Raw genomic sequence first — 17,002 nt, forward strand, 5'->3', positions numbered from 1 at the left:
ATGTTGTTTTTATAATAGAAAAATATACCTATACTTTATTTTATAATCCATAAGCAAATCTATATTGCTACCTTCTAACTAAATGGTTTAGCAGAGTGCTCCCTTACACACAAGTTTTAACAAACATACTAGTCTTCTCATTTCAGTTTAGTTAATGGTTACGTTATGCAGAAAAAATTCCTTTTTAACATTCAAAATTTCAAACTCTTATATACATACCTATACAACACAGCATGGGCCTGGAAAACAGCCTGAAAAGCAACCACTAGCATAGATGTCATGTAATCTTCCCTTGGAGATTTAGTTGGACAATGCTGCATTAAACTATGATATTTACAAAAGATAATGGGGCCTTTTTCTGTGCAGCAGCTTGGAACTGAAGATTGTAGAACCTGTAAATTTATTACAAGCCATGAAACAGGCTTCGAACCTGCACCTTCAGGGTGGAAATGACTCAAGCTCACTCACTACACTGCACAATCTATTTTTATCCATGCATATTTCTGAACAATTTCAGCAGAAAATTGCATTTTTTGGCCCACATATACCTTTGATGTGTTCTAGGAGCAAGACGGATGTATATGGGAAGGCAGAATATTGTAGAATCTGCCAGTCAGAAAGTGTAGGAGATTGCCTAGAGCGGCTCCTACTCACCAGTGACCTGGTCGACAAGAATACGAGAAGTAATAATGCGTCCATATTGTGAAAAAAGCTGTTCCAGCTCCTTCTGGGTCATTGTTTTTGGAAGTCCACTGACGTATAAATTTGCATCTCTGATAGAAGCTGAACTTGGGCGAGCATAGGAAACCTGGAAAAGGGAAATAAAATGAAACATATATCCCCACTCAGTTACCTCCCTTCAGAAATTCAGACTGTCTGAATTAGCTTTTCCATAAGGTGCATACAACAAACACTGAAGTTAAAGCACAATTAACTTTTTCTCATTTCTGGAGAAATTATCAACAAATGGGAAATACCATCCCCTTGGATGGAAGGAGGAGAGTATTTACCTGTAGGTTTTTTTTAAGTCTTAAAACAGACTGGTGGTACACAGAGCACAGTACACTCCCAAAAACAGGTTGTACTCAATGGGCCAATCCCCTAAACTAGGAATTTAGGCTCAAATAATTAAGCTTAAGGAATCTAAATTCATCTGACACAATTTTATGATGTTTTCAAGTCTCTCCCATCTCTGAGAATGGTGGTACAAACTTTCTAAACAATTTATCAGCAAGTATGCTCTTTTATTATTCTAAAATTGAAAGGTTTGTCATCCCTGAATTCCCAGAAATCTAAGTATATGCATGGGCTGTATGCCCCATTATTCTTTGTCTATTGTCTTCTTGTTCATAAGACTCTTTAACCTCAATTTTCAAAATGTGTAAGTCTCTTTATTAACTCACCTGCTCTTTTACGTATCCTTCCAAAAAGCTCCTTATCTTAAGATATAATGCCCTAAATTGTACAAGCATGGAAGACAAAGTAAGTTTGCCTGTTGTTGTTTATAATCAGCATTCTTCATGTAACCTCCATGAGGGAAGGAACTACATCTGCCTCTATTTATCAGTATCTTGGCATCAGTATCTACCATCTTGGCATATGCTAGAATACTTGCTGAGTAAAGTCAATCTAATACCTTGTTGATCCAGTGATCCCACAACAGCTTGCTGTACCACAGCACTTAAGGGACAATTCATCAAGTCATCTGGAGCTTGCCCAAGTTGTAACTGGTGGCTTTTTGCCTAAAACCTGTCCCTGACAATTTTTAGAGAGCTCTGACTCTCACACAATATTCCTGACCACATTCCCTTTGGTTATAAGCTCTTCCAGACTTACTTCAAGTACAGAAACTTCACAATATACCTCATCTTCCTGATTATCCATAAAAATGTCCAATGGATCTAACTCTGGGATTGATTTGCTCAGGTATCATGATGTAACTTCTGCTTGCTCAGTTTATCTATTAGTATCTACCTATAATCTACTCTGCTGCTATTGTGGAAACAAAGAAAACACCTTGTCAGTTTGAACAACGTTTGGTATTTAGTATGAAACACCGAATATTTTCTCCATGGTTTAGATTACCCAATAGCTCTCTGTGCTATTCCACTTTATTTATGCTTTCTAGAAAAAAGTGCCAGGTTTTATACTACTTATAAAGGTCTTGCTAGCTTTCACTCCTGTCCCAAATAGTGTTAACATTTAATACTCTTACCCTTTATTCAATAAGTTTGCTCATTAACAACTGAAAATAAACCTGCTGCTCCAAAGGCTGTATTTGAAAGTCACAATAACACTGTCCTGTCCCACAGACACAAGGAATTTGGAATAGTGAAAAAAAGAAGAGAAGACAGACAACTATTCACATACTCTTTTTTTCCCTCTATGCCAAAACACTTAACAATGAAGACTAGGAAATTGAAATGTAAGTGAAAAACAAGAAATGAAGGAAAATTCCAAGTGATCACCAAAATAATTCAAATGGAATCTAGTCTTAGGACTGCTATAAACGTGATTAAAAAAAAAAAAAAGCAAATGACTTATACATGCATTCAGTGATATGAATAAATGAATATCCAATTTCTCTTCTGAAGTTCAATTCTCAATTATGTGGGTTAACTAAAAAGCCCACCACTGGGACTCTATTGGTAACTAGGACTCCAGGGCTTTACTTCAGGGGCAGAGAGCTCTCAGCAAGTAAGCTGTTACTCTGCTCCAGATCAGGTGATTGCGGTGCCCCCTTTATGAAGAAGGAACTTTATATAAAGAAGAAAAGTCACTCCCCATGGGCAACAGAGTAAGCATCTAAACATTCTCAAAGTTAGGAGGGTAACTTCCAATGACTGATGAACCAGGCAGCCTCTCCATGAACTTAAGCATGGCATGAAGTAGTCTAACAGTAAAGGTGACAGCTCGCTAACCAATGTGCCTGGGCTCAAAACTAGGTTCAACTCACTAAGGGCTCTGTGAACTTAGACAAATCATTTAAGTCTATTATCACATAACTGTACCTTCTTTGTATGGTTATTAGGAATATTAATAAAATAATTTCTAAGCCACATAAAATTCTTAGCACAGAACCTAAAAACCTAGGTGACTACATTATGAATATTATTTACCTCTACACGCATCTGAGAATGTGAGTGAAGATCCCAGATCATTAAAGTTGAGAGTAACCTGAGTCCATTACTGTGTTCTAGAATAATTTACTCATACTGTGACATTTACTGCTTTGTGCATTTCAGAGGAATGTGGGTGGAGTGTTTTAAAAGTTATCCTAAAATGTATTTAGGAAAACGGTTCTATATTTAGTGCTTATATAAAAGCTTTGAAAACATACTTGGGTCAGTTATGTTATCTGCTTTTTTTTCCCCTTCAATGTCCAGTCTTCAGTTCGCATTGCTTCTTTCATTCCCAGCCTGTACTGACTATATATTTTTAATTCTCTGTATTTTTGATGTTTTGGCATTTGGGGTCTAGATCCAGGAAAGACTGCCCCTCTCAAGGATAGCTAATTCCTAGAGACAGTAAAGTGACTCCCTACTGAGCATGCGTGCCTTTTATGTACAAACCAACCGATCCAGAGCCCTATCTCCTTTATCAAACTCACACACCAAGCCAATATTAATACTCCCCCTGCCCTAAATCAACCCACAAGCAGATATCAAAAAACTAGGGACCACACCTATAGTCCAGAGCCCTCCAAAATTATTCAAACTACCTGCGGGTAAACTTACTCAGCATACCTATACTGCCTCACCCTTTCCTTCCACTAGACACCCAATAAAGGCTCTGGACCATGCTCTGCCCTCTCCCCTCTGCCTCCCGACCATCCCTGGAACTTCCCCATGTGGCATGTAGTGCCTCCTACTTCTAGAGATCCGTAAACATAAACTTCTTCCTTTTTAATCACTTCCCTGTCTGCATTGTTACTGCAACTAACTAAAACAAATCCCAGGTATGCTTTTAGAACACCTCCACATTCAAAGGGTTCTGACAATCAGCAACAAACCTTCTCAAAACAGTATTTTTTAGTTTAACTTTGTCAACAAACTAGTTCCCATCACCACAGGCAGGACAGAGGTGACTAAACTGTATATAAATTCATAGTGATGGCAAACTTAAATTTGGGGTCTTATGAGACCCCATTTGCAAAGCATTTTCAAATACAGTATTTTCTTAGTGCCTCACAACAACCCTGTGCAGCAGGAAGAGCACACATTAGTATTTTATAGCTGGGCAGTAGGGATAGACAAGGCATGCTTATGGTTACATACAACTGGACTCAAACTCTGATCTTTAGACCACATGTCCTTGTCCCCTTGCCCAATTTTCTTTCTATAGTACCACACTTCAGTAACAGCTTACCAGTGCACTTGTTCTCAGAGTTCGGAAAAATTAAATGAATCTTGGAGCTTGTTTCTTAAATATATATATACACACACAGTGAAATTAAGCAAAGACAGAAGAAAATATGATGGCCCTAGAAATTATTATTAGTAAAGATTATAGTTAAGTCAAAAGTTACTTTATTTCATTTTCCATGAAATGATATTTGGTATTTTTTAAAAGTTAACTTCTTCTAATGAAGAATGAGTGGTCATCAATTGACAGTATCTGGAGAAACTGTACATGATAATTAGAATTTTTAAATTAGGTTATGACTGTCTAATTCTTAGAATGTTATTAAAGAGCAATATAATCCCCACCCCCACCAGGAAATACAAATAAGGAAGGGCCACTGTCCTCCCAGACCCATGTGCCACATCTCATCCCCACAACATTTACTGCTTCTTGGCTTAAAAGCAACCAGCTCCCTTCCCCTGCTCTATCCAGGACGTCACTGTCAGCAACATCCTCCCTTCCAGGAAAAGAAAACTACTTCTTCTTGTTCTTCCATCTCAAATGATTATAAGCAGAAATGCACTTAGATCAGAGTAGAAAAAGACTCCCAGGTGGATAAGGACTTGCATTCTGGAGACTGAAATCAGTTTCCAGACCACAATTTGTATCTGGCAATTAGCAGTAACCTTCTCCAGTCTGATTTTTCTGTGGATGTGGAGCTAGTTCTGGTGGCTTGTTTTAATACTCACCTAGAGAACCACTGTTGGGCTCTCCTTAACTCTCAAAGTGTTAAAAGTCTATCTTTGTGGTTCTTCAAGATTTAAATTCCTTGGAGAAAACCAAAGAGATGTTTTTTTTTTATGGCCAATTATGTATTAGAAATACTTCAAGATAATCCACATCCAGTGTATGTCCCAGTGGGGTCAAATGAAACAGCTTCTTTCCTCCAGTGCAAGCTGTTCTTCAATCTACATTCACCGGATTAATAGATGGGTTTGTATTTTAAATTTTCACTACCATTTAAACAGGTGCATATTTAATGCCTGAGGAGCAAGGTTATGAAATGTCAAAACTACTAAGTGAAGGATCTAATTTAAGAGGCAGCCTGAGAGTCTGCAATTTAAATATTTAAAGATGATACAGGGAGTACAACATTGAACACCAATCTACTCCAAAGGTAGCAATTTAAAACTCAAGTTTATTCTGGAATTTCTCACAACCCTACAAGTGATATAATAAACAAAGACAAGCAATACTGAGATTACTTGAGGGAAAAGAAAGGGAGGCAGTTAGAAGTGCCAGGCAAATAAACGTTCTAGCCCATGGCTTCTCAAATCGTTCTTCACAAATTAGACGAGACTGGACAAAATAGAGATAAAAATAGATTTATCAAAGTAATTAGGTCTCAAAAATATACGAGTTTGAAACAGCATACTCTTTGCAATTAGAAACTCATTTCTTCATCAACAACTAAAACTAATTATACACTAAACATTCAAGGAAGAGTAACACATATAGTAAGAATGGTCTATCAAAACATAAGTTAATCAAAACACAGAATCAAAAGGAACAAAAATATATATGGGTAAGAACTAGTATTTTATTAGAAGTCCATTTAAACGCTTTTGTTCAAAAAACACAACTGCTCTCATTTCTCTCCAATTCATTAACAGAAAGATCAGTGACATTGGACATTAATACCAACAGATTAGAGTGATAAGGTCTATAAGTGAACAAAGCAATTCTTTATTAAACTACGGACATTTGAAAAATCTCCCACTGGCAAGATCACCATTAAACAACTTCTATCACTTGTCAGTTACTGACCCAGGACTATAAACATTAAACTTCAAAATCAGACCTTTTGAAAAGCTCCATTCAATCTCTTCGGCTGAAAGGAGTAGACAAGATCACAATTATGCCTATTTCAACTGAGCTAATTGCTGTTCATATAGAAAAATGGGGTCTTGATGGGGCTGTCTGAAAAATGACACTATCACTAAATAAAAGTTAGCTCTGGCTCTGGTAGGAAGTAGCAAAGGTCTTGTGACAACATCAAGGCTTTTTTTATAGACAGGTGGCTACACTGGAGAGCTCAGAGTAAAGTACACAGAAAGATGGACTCTCTCACCACAATTCAAGCACAGACCTCAAAATTCACCCAAAAGGAAGAAACATATACTTTTATCTGCTTTAAATGCAAAACCCTACCTGGAACAAGCCTCACACATTAAGTATAGTCCAAGTTAATTTCGCATAAAGGCAGGCATGTTTCACAAGGGGCTGCCAGTGAGTAAATTTGAGAGAACAAAGGCATACGGAAATAAGTCCATAAGAAATTAAAGAATAGCATTAGCAAAGGTGTTAAGCTAAAAGGAATAACCACACTTAACAGGAAGGCTTAGAAAAGGTATTATAGATTAGGGAAGTTACCTTTAACAGGTATTCTAAAACACAAATTTAGAAAACTTCATCAGTGGAAAACACATATGGACCTCAAATTTTATTAAGACTGGATTTGTTGAATGCTTTAAGTCTATAAAGATTGTTTTAATTCAAGTGATTGTGTTATTCTCTGCTTAAAATCCCTCAGGGCTTCCTAATGCTTTAAGATTAATTTCAAATTTTTTAGTACTTTACACTCAGGGCGCTGACTACCTTTTCTATATAAACACACACAACCTCCAGCAGTTTCTTAAAGCTTCCTGCTCTCTCACTTCCCTGTGTTAGTCTAAGCTGCTCCTTCCACTCATCTAAATTTTAGTCATCTCAGACTCTCCGTGGGCATCTCTCCCCTCTAGTCTGAGTTAGGTAGTGTGGGTTATATTCCTTAGTTTCCTCAGTATTTAAGAGAACAAGATGTACTCACCTTTACCCTCTTGTGACTGGATTAACTCTTTGAAATAAACTTTCTGTCTTTAACACACTTTGTATACCTGTATACCCTCATACCTACCATGCATTTACCATGATGATGATTTAGAATCACATACTAATTGGCAAAACTTTATTTTTGAATTCTAATAGAATAACGTTGCTGAAAAGTCAATTTTGGAGCAAAAAGAAAAATACAGAGATCATTTAGTCCAATTTCTTTATATATTAGAAAAAGAGAGAGGCACACAAAGATGAAGAAGTAACATGTTAACATGTACAACGACATGGAGCAAGAGCTGGGTGTAGGATACAGGGGTCTCGACTCCTCATCCAGGGGTTTTGCATTATACCAGTGGCTGCAACACACAGTCTGAAATCACACAAGTTTCTAGAGAAATGACAGTTATAGGGAGAGTGGTCAGACAGTTAGGGAGATACCAGAAGATATGTGCAAGAAAGTAAGAAACTTAGCTTTGTTAAATTTTTTATTTTATACACATAATGAAGTCTGAAATACACCCAAATGAGTCATTCTCTTAGGACAGTTTCTGTATTTCTACTACTAGTAATGCCTGAGAATTATTTAGGAGATGTTTGAGAAAAATCTAATAGATGTATAGTCTAGGGAGGGAAGTTAAAAAAGGAAAAATCAAACTGAGAATCCTGGGACTAGTGCTTTATGCCAATTAAATTAAAATGCACTCAGAATAGTCAGACTCTTTAAGGTATTAAAAATACCTGTTATTCTTTTAATTATACCCCATTTAATAGAAAGGGAAAACAGCAACTGGTTGTTTCACATTAGAGAGACTTCCCAGCTTCACATCATTTCCAAGTTTCGGCACATTATAAAATAAAACTCAAGGCAACTGATTCTTCTACCCAGCTTAAAGATAAAGCTAAGAATAAGTAAGTGTCATACGAGCAAGTGCTCACCTATGGCACTGTTCAAAACAATACTGAAACTACGGAATGGCCACAGAAAAACAAAAGTATGCGGATTGCTAACATTTGTAATAAGCCACTAATCATAAACTGGAGACGTGACAAATTAATTTTCTTTTTCACACATCTTAAACTCAGCCTCTGAAAACTATACTGAGCAGAGTTTATTAAATGTTATTCAAGAGAGTTTCATCCATGTGTATCTGTTAAATGAGCATCCAAATAGGTTGTCCTGACAGACATCTTTATTTCTTATTAAAGTGTCATAGTTGGCATATCATATTTGCCCTTTTATTGAGGATTTTGCTTAGCTGTAGTAGACAGGCAAGCACTTTTGTGCTGGTAAAGGTAAACAGGGAGTCCACGGTAAAAACAGCCTTGAAATGCAAGTTGGAGAGTCCATAAATGCCTTCCAAATTCCTGAAGATTTCTGCATGTGAAGAATTTAACAAAATATAAAACACAAATAGATCGATGGTGCTAGATATGGTACCTGAAGGAGGGTGATTTGGGGGTGTGGGGTGGGAGGCTAAACCACATCCCCTATGCAGCAGTGCTGGATAAGTCATTCCCAGGTCTAAGCAGGAATCTGTAATCACAGTGTTCCAAATTTCATTTCCAATCCCACACCTTCATTTAGAGCTCATTAAAACTTCAGAAAATGATGACACTAAAGTGGCATGGAAAAAAAAAATAGAAGTTTGACCTGTAATGACCGAACACTCCACTCTTACCCTCTGCATTAGGAAGTTTTCAGTGGTGGTTAAGAAAGTGGGCTCCCTTACTTTAACTTTAGAAATGAGAAATGAGCCTGTATTTATTTGGCCACATCATCTTTAGATATGTTAAGTAATGTAAATAGGCCAGAATTGAGGCATACTATTAGTTCAGTTCTTAGTCAAAAAACTAAAGACAAAAGAGAATGCTTTATTACTGGTGAAGTTCTGGTCATAATATGAACCAGTGGCCAGAAATTGATATTTACACGATAGCCCTCCAAAGTTACAAAGAAGCAAAAACACTGGGCATGGAGTTGCACAGAGCTCAGTGCAGGTCTTAGCTCTGTGTTTTACCAGTCCCACATAATTTGAAAATAGTTTCCTTAGGTCCTCTGAAGGCAATACAAATATTTATTTATTTGTAATTTGATGTTTGATAGTCTTACCTCACAGGAATCTTACAAGGATTGAAGAGAATAATAAAAGTATTATATAATGATTTCATACATATAAAATCATAATAATACAGATAATGATAGCCCCTAACATTTATTTGGTGCTTACCATGTGCTGGGCATTTTTCTGGGTACCTCAACGTATATATTCAACTGATCTTCACAACAAGAGTATGAATTAGGTATTATAAGCAGCATACCCAACTTGTGGAAGAAAATACTCAAATACTACTAATATCTCTGAGATATAACACAGAGAAGGAGACTTGACACAAGGAAAATGTTTGCAGTTTAACAGATACGTTCAACAATGAAATAAATAAGGCTTCTTCTAAATTCACGGCAGTTATTTTTAAATCAATTTTTATATTAACTATTACAATATCATAATTTATAATTACAAAGTTGTAATCACAGTATTACAAAAAACATTATGAGCATTTTATAAGGCAATGGCAGATGAGTGTGTTGGAAAATGTGAATCCTGGCTGAAGCATGAAGAAAAGACTGTCTTAGTGTTACACAGAGGGTCAATATCCAGTATCTCAAATGGGCTGATAGAACTAAGGCCAACTTAATTTTAATTTTATTTCTCCAAACTACCACATATTAAATCCTCCTACTTCCTCATTCTCTCTTATAGGGATCTGTTAGACCTTAAAATGAGAACCAAAGAATACTTTTTTGGGAGATGGTAATAAAAATATTATGTGGATTTCATAGAATAATGCTTAACTGCAGATTAGGGTTACATGAATGTTTCTGAGTGTGTGATGGGTCAAGTCACCAGGCAATCAGCACCTAATGACTCAATGCAATATTACAGTATAAAAAAATATTTAAAATGCTATCCTAGCACGTTGTACTATACAATTTTCATTTTCAATGCTTTCACTAAATATGCCATCCAGACGTTAGAGAAACTTAAAGAGAAAAATCTCAGTACTTAGTACTCAATACTCAGATGTGTCTGAGGTTCCTTCAACATTGTCAGAGGACTAGACTGTCTCAAAGCCTCCTCCCAGGGTAAGAGCACTGCAACTCTCCTACCAAGCTTTCATATTGTTAGACTTTAAGTTTCTAGATGGTTGCAAGTCATTCTTGTATGTATGCCTATCTTATTGCCCCACCCACCAAGTAGGTACTCCAATACCTGCTGAGTGAATATATCCCATGGCCTTCTGCAGGGTCTATTTCTGAAGTACCTCTCCGGCAAGATGATCAGAACGTGTGATACTGGCCCAAACAACCTGGCATTTTGTGTTTTAACGGAAACAATACAAATTAAACTGGCTCACAGAAAAATAAGGGTACTCATCCAATTCTTAGAAAACCATTCTCCACTAATAGTTTCTTAAGGGTTCTTTCAACTTAAGAGTTTCTGAAACTTGATCAGATGCAATCTCCAACTAATGCAATACTGATCAAGATACCTGTCACAACTTTACCTCCAAAAATAATCTTAAAACACAATTAATGTAGTATTTGAGAATCTAACATATTCTAAGATACGATCAACAGATTAAAATGCCAAGTTAGGAAGTTAAACATAAAGAAGGTCTACACATTACCTGGGATAAGTAAACTGAGCTTTTAACAATAAAAGCCAACGAGTACTAGTCAGTAACATGTGGAAAAAGAAAAAGGTTCTCTATAAGCCAGTTTCGGTAGGTTACACATCCCCGGGCTTTCATGTACTCCTTCATTTGAGATTTGAGAAAGCAAGAATATATGAAAGAGAGACACATGACACGCAGACACAGACTAATGAACAATATGTAGAAAATCACACACAAAGAGTAACAGGAGTTAAGTCTTCATTTATTAGAGGAAAAAAAGCAGGTAAGTCCTTTATACATTCTTCATTCAACCTTATCTCCAGTGACTACTAACACCTAGGAAGTAACAGTGTTTCACTTTTCCTCTCACTTAAATTGTGAATTTTCCTATCTGTAAGCATATAGAGCAGGTCTCCAAGAGCAGCTCCACTATCTCTTATACAGAAATATCGTCATTCAGAAATTATAAATAAAATGGTAAGTGTTCTGTGAGGTGTTCTGTAGACCACGAAGGAGAGAAAAGTAATGCAAAGTGAAAAATAAATGCTTTTACAATCTTGAATAAGAACAAAGATGGGGGTGTCTCATGCTCCCTGACTTCAAGCTATACTACAAAGCTACAATAATCAAAACAGCACATGGTACTGACACAAGAACAGACACATAGATCAATGGAACAGAATAGAGAGCCAAGAAATAAACCCATTCATATATGGTCAATTAATATGTGACAAAGGAGGAAAGAATATACAATTGAAGAAATGACAGTCTCTTCAGTAAACGGTGTTGCAAAGACTGGACAGCTACATTCAAGAGAATGAAATTGGATTACTGTCTAACTGTACACAAGAGTAAATTTTAAATGGATTAAAGACCTAAAATAAGTGTAAGACATGAAACCATAAAACTCTTAGAAGAAAACAAAGGCAAAAATCTCTTGAACATAAGAGTAATTTTTTTCTGGACAACAGAAACAAAAGCAAAAATGAACAACTGGGACAACATCAAAATAAAAAGCTTCCATATAACAAAGGACACTATCAACATAACAAAAAGGCAACCTACAATATGGGAGAATATATTCATAAATGATTTATCTGAAAAGGGGTTAACATCCAAAATATATAAAGAACTCATATAAACTTGACACCACAAAAGCAAGTAACCCCATTAAAAAATTGGTAGAGAGTAGATTCACAGACACTGAGAAGTGACTGATGGCTAAGGGAGGGTTTGAGATGGGTGGTGGGGAGAATGAGGGGGGATAAAGGGGCACAAAAATCCTCAATCGTACTGTAAGTTGGTCACAGGGATGTTAGTACAGCATGGAAAATATAGTCAATGATTCTGTAACATCTTCCTATGTTGACAGATAGTAGCTGTACTAGTTGGGGTGAGGATTTAATAATGTGGGTACTGTTGAACCACTGTGTTGATACTTGAAACCAACATAAGATTGTGTATCAACTAGACTTCAATAAAAATAAATAAATAAATAAATAAATAAATAAATAAAGTTAAGCATATACATTGGAGGAAAAAAATGGGCAGAGGACCTGAATAGACATTTTTCCAAAGAAGAAATACAGATGGCCAAAAGGCACATGGAAAGATGCTCCACATCGCTAATCATCAGAGAAATGTAAATCAAAACCACAATGAGATACCATTTCACACCAGTTACAATAGCCACTGTTCAAAAGACAAGAATAACAAGTGTTGGTGAGCATGTGGAGAAAAGGGAACCCTCCTACACTACTGGTGGGAATGTAAATTGGTGCAACCACTACGGAGAGCAGTATGGAAATTGCTCAAAAAACTAAAAATAGAAATACTTTATGACCCAGTAATTCCACTTCTAGGAATCTACCTGAAGAAAACAAAATCCCTGATTCAAAATGATATACGCAGACTTATGTTTATTTCCACATTATTTACAATAGCCAAGATACGGAAGTAATCAAAGTGTCCATCAGTAGATGAATGGATAAAGATGATGTGGTACATATATGTAAAGGAATATTATTTGGCCATAAAAATGAAATAAATTCTACCATTTGCAGTAACATGGACCTAGAGGGTATTATGCAAAGTGAAATAAGCCAGATAGAGAAATACAAATACCACATGGTTTCACTTACATGTGGAATCTAAAAACAAAACAAAACAAAACAAAACAAAATGAATAAAACAGCAGTAGACTCACAGACACTGAGAAGTGACTGGGGGTTACTGTGGGAGAGGTTTTGGGGTGGGTGGGTGAAACAGGTGAAGGGGATAGACACAAAATCTCAATCATAATATAAATTAGTTATGGGGAGTAAAGCACAGCCCAGAGAATATAGTCAATAGTCCTGTAGTACCTTAGTATCTTCTATGTGGACAGACAGTAACTACACTAAACTAGTTGGGGTGAGCATTTAATAATGTAGATAATGCAGGTAACTGTTCAATTATTACGTTGTATACCTGAAACCAATATAATATTGTATATCAGCAATACTTTAATAAAAAAATCTTAAAAAAAGCTTTTATGGCCAAATAAACCTTGGTAAATAGTGACAGTGGTATAGGGCAGAATAGACAAAGATAGATATCTCCAAGGCAGTTGCGAGACAAGAATTAGACTTGCATATCCAAAGCTGAACTAGGATAGAAATTTCTGCAGGATAATAACAACACTGGAATAGTGAGTTATGGCAGATTCTAGAGCTCTTAAATGTCAAGGTGCAGATTTTATGAGCAGTGAAGTGATAGTCTACAAAAATGTCTGGTGTATGTCATACACATACACAATATGGAGACAGTTTTCCCATCATAAGCTAAGTGAGGAGAATAGTCAAAATCAGTGTGGCAATAAAAATGCTAAGTACATTCTACAATAAGTTTCCTTTTGTTCTGTAAGTATAAGAAAAACTGCTGTGCTACAATATTATTTCAGATACCCAAGTCTCCTTTGACCTACTTATATATACAGTAATGAAAATATAATGATCCTATCTTTGTATGTTCACTAAATACTCCACAGAGAAATTTCATCTTGATACCATTTTTAAGAATCTCAAATGAGTCTCATAGGTCACCATGAATATTTGCAGAACAAGGCAGGTATGTGTCTATGAACAAGTGAATTTATCTGCCCAAAATTCATTCCTGTAGTTCCTCTTACAAATTAGGTCTTCACTGAAAATGGACAAATGTAAAACATGGGGCTCAGTTTAATCAAATCTTTCTATTAATCATTTTTGTGGAAGGTTATTACTTTATAGAATAAGTACACTTAATTGTTTTCAGATGCTAAGTTTCTTTCAAAAAGTACATTTATTTCTGTCAAAAAGGCTTCTGTGTCTTTGTGTGGAGACATTCCTTCACGTGTAATACCTTCCTTCTTTCTCTGTGAACCCTGTTTTGTAAAACTCTATCACCTCTGAAACCACTGTGGAGGCCTCTTAGTAGCCAGTGACATATCCATTTCTATTGCTCTCTCTATTCACTTATCATACATCCAAATAACAATCGTATGAAGTAATTGCTATCTTCCCTACTACACAATGACATCAAGGACAAGACTACATCTTGCTATATTTTAGCATTGCTCCAACATTTAGCAAAGCTGACTGGTATATACTAGACACTCAAAATGCTCTCAGAATTAAGTACTTATTTAATTACAGATATTCCCAATTCAAGAACATGTAATCATTATTGTAGTCTTAAAAAACTTGCAGTTAAATATTTTTTAATAGTCTGTTTAATACTTTTGCCCTTTTGTGGGGTGGGGGAGAAGAGTAGAGGAAAAAAAGCACATGTATGATGGAGACTTAGGACTTTTAAAGCATATGACCTTCCCTACAAACTATGAGAATGACCACTGGTCATGTTATGTATGGATCCATATAATATAGTAAAGGCCTAATAGGATAGAACTCTTGATGATGAAGCATTCACGATTACTAAGCCTTTAATGTACTTTAAAAAATTATTCCTCAAACTTCCGAAGGAAAAATTTCTAACAATCTTCCTCTTTTAAACAACAGGTAAGATATTTCAATAATTCTTCTTCAAACACCTGTAGTAAATGTGAAATAGCCCACAATCTATGTATTACCAGTAAACTGCAATAGCTAAGATGTAGTATTGTGAGGCCTCACTTGACCCAAATGTCTGGGATCACACACGTGCATAAAAAAAGTTAGGAAAACAACTGATTTTCTTTCAAGGGTTGCCTGACTTTGCTAAGCCTCGATTGGTACAAACTACACACCATTAAAAGTTGGGGGCAGTCTCAGGAAATATTTTAGATTACCTATGGCATTTATCTCTCAAACAGTTCTAAATGGGAAATTATGATACACACACATACATTTATGTATATGGTATAGATATATAACATAGATATAACATAGGATAAAGAGAGAAAAGGCTAATAGAAATATTACTATAAGCCCTCCCCAGAGTCAAAGAAAGTTTTATCTACATATACTGTGTGGACCTGCCATAGGTTATACAACTATGAAATTCATTCAATAAATAACTTAAGAGGAATAACCCCTGAAATAAAACTGCATGTTTTATAACTTCAAACCTATCAAGATACTTTCCTCTCAACATGATTAGACATTAGAGAATAATCATGGGGAAAGCTTTTTTTAAAATGAACTGATTTGCAGGACTAATAATCTCATTCAAAGACAATCCCTCATCCTCCAAATACCTATTAGGCACCTAAGCTATATATTCCCCCAAACAGCTTTAACTAAAAGTAATTACTGTATTCCTAAAGCCTTTTGTATGACAGTTGTGAAGATTTTAAATGAAAGAATTGTTAAAAGACACCAAAAACTTTAACTGTATGCAATAAAGAGACCTTATCATTGCTATTCATGAACACCTCCAGAAATTAAAAGAGGGATGGTTAGGAGGAGACAACCACCTTTACCTTTGTTGCAAAACAAAGTGTTCTCCTGCTTCAGTTCAGAAGCACCTCACTTTTTACCTGAGAATCTAGTCCTGTGTATTTAATTACACTGTCGGGAGCACAGAATGATCTGGCACCATGCCCTTTTCCCGGTCTCACTGATTGATAGCATCAGCAACATTCACTGGCTGTAATTAAACCACCAAATAGTATCCCCTTTGCCAGTTTGTAGATCAATGTTCTCTAATACTCACAGAACAAAGTACAAAGGTGAGAAGGCCGTTTTTAGTCCTCACCTTCACAGCTCATTTGACTTTGTGTGCCAGAGCAGTTTGCAGAGGATGCACATTTCCCAGTTCCCCCAAGACACTGGTTAATGAAGAACACCACCAAGGAGAATCCTTCAAGTTGGTGATGAGTACTTATTAACCCATTTTTGCAAATATGAGAACAGAGACATTCCAAGCCTTTTGGCAAATTATGCACTGATTTCACACACAGCTTTGGGAAATAATTCACTTTATGGATTTTTTTTCTTTAAATATTTATAAATTGTTATGTGGGAGAGTAAATAGAGTAAAATCTCATTTATTCAAACCCTGACTAGAAAGTTCAAATATCTAGAAACTGGGGAAGGGTAGGAAAGGGGTATGGATAGGAGTTTATAAAGACAAGATATATTTTTATTGAATTGTAAAAGCAACTTTCATAATCTAAGGATTCACAACCATCTCGGATCATATAATTCAGTTTCCAACCTCAATACTCTGAAATATCCATTTTAAATGAATGGGCCCCAGAAGAATCCCACTGTAATTTCCCCACTCTCAGAATCCAATTTTATATGGTATTTATGTACTTGTAATCTTAAAAGTATTTAATGACATTCAAATGTTCTGAAATTGAACAGTGTGTATGTGTGTCTGTGTATGTGTGGTAGAGGAAGAAAGAGAGAATGAAATATGCATTATTTTTTAGGTAAATCCAGCATTGTATTCATTAAAAGTGTATCTGTTAATCATAAGCATTCCTCATAGTTTGATAGAACCCACAAATGAAAATGTTAATTTACATGCAAATTTGTTTTGAGCAGAGCACCACAGACTTATCCAAGTGCAAATCATTTAGGTCCAAACAATGTGTGTCTCAGGTCAGACCACCACCTGTTGAGGATCCTTGATGGTG

The 17,002-nt window shown here is 35.9% G+C and overlaps 1 protein-coding gene across 10 annotated transcripts in view; it reads right to left on the reverse strand.

Moving 5' to 3' along the window:
* Positions 1-17,002, reverse strand: part of ELAVL2 (ELAV like RNA binding protein 2) — a 164,883-nt gene that overhangs the window by 18,973 nt on the left and 128,908 nt on the right. For all 10 annotated transcript variants that reach the window (XM_036898138.2, XM_036898141.2, XM_036898135.2 and 7 more), the window contains one exon: positions 655-808. In XM_036898138.2, the coding sequence (XP_036754033.1) occupies positions 655-808 (154 nt within the window). The remainder of the gene's footprint in view (positions 1-654; positions 809-17,002) is intronic.

Source organism: Manis pentadactyla, chromosome 3, assembly GCF_030020395.1.
Source record: "Manis pentadactyla isolate mManPen7 chromosome 3, mManPen7.hap1, whole genome shotgun sequence".
Classification (NCBI taxonomy): Eukaryota; Metazoa; Chordata; class Mammalia; order Pholidota; family Manidae; genus Manis; species Manis pentadactyla.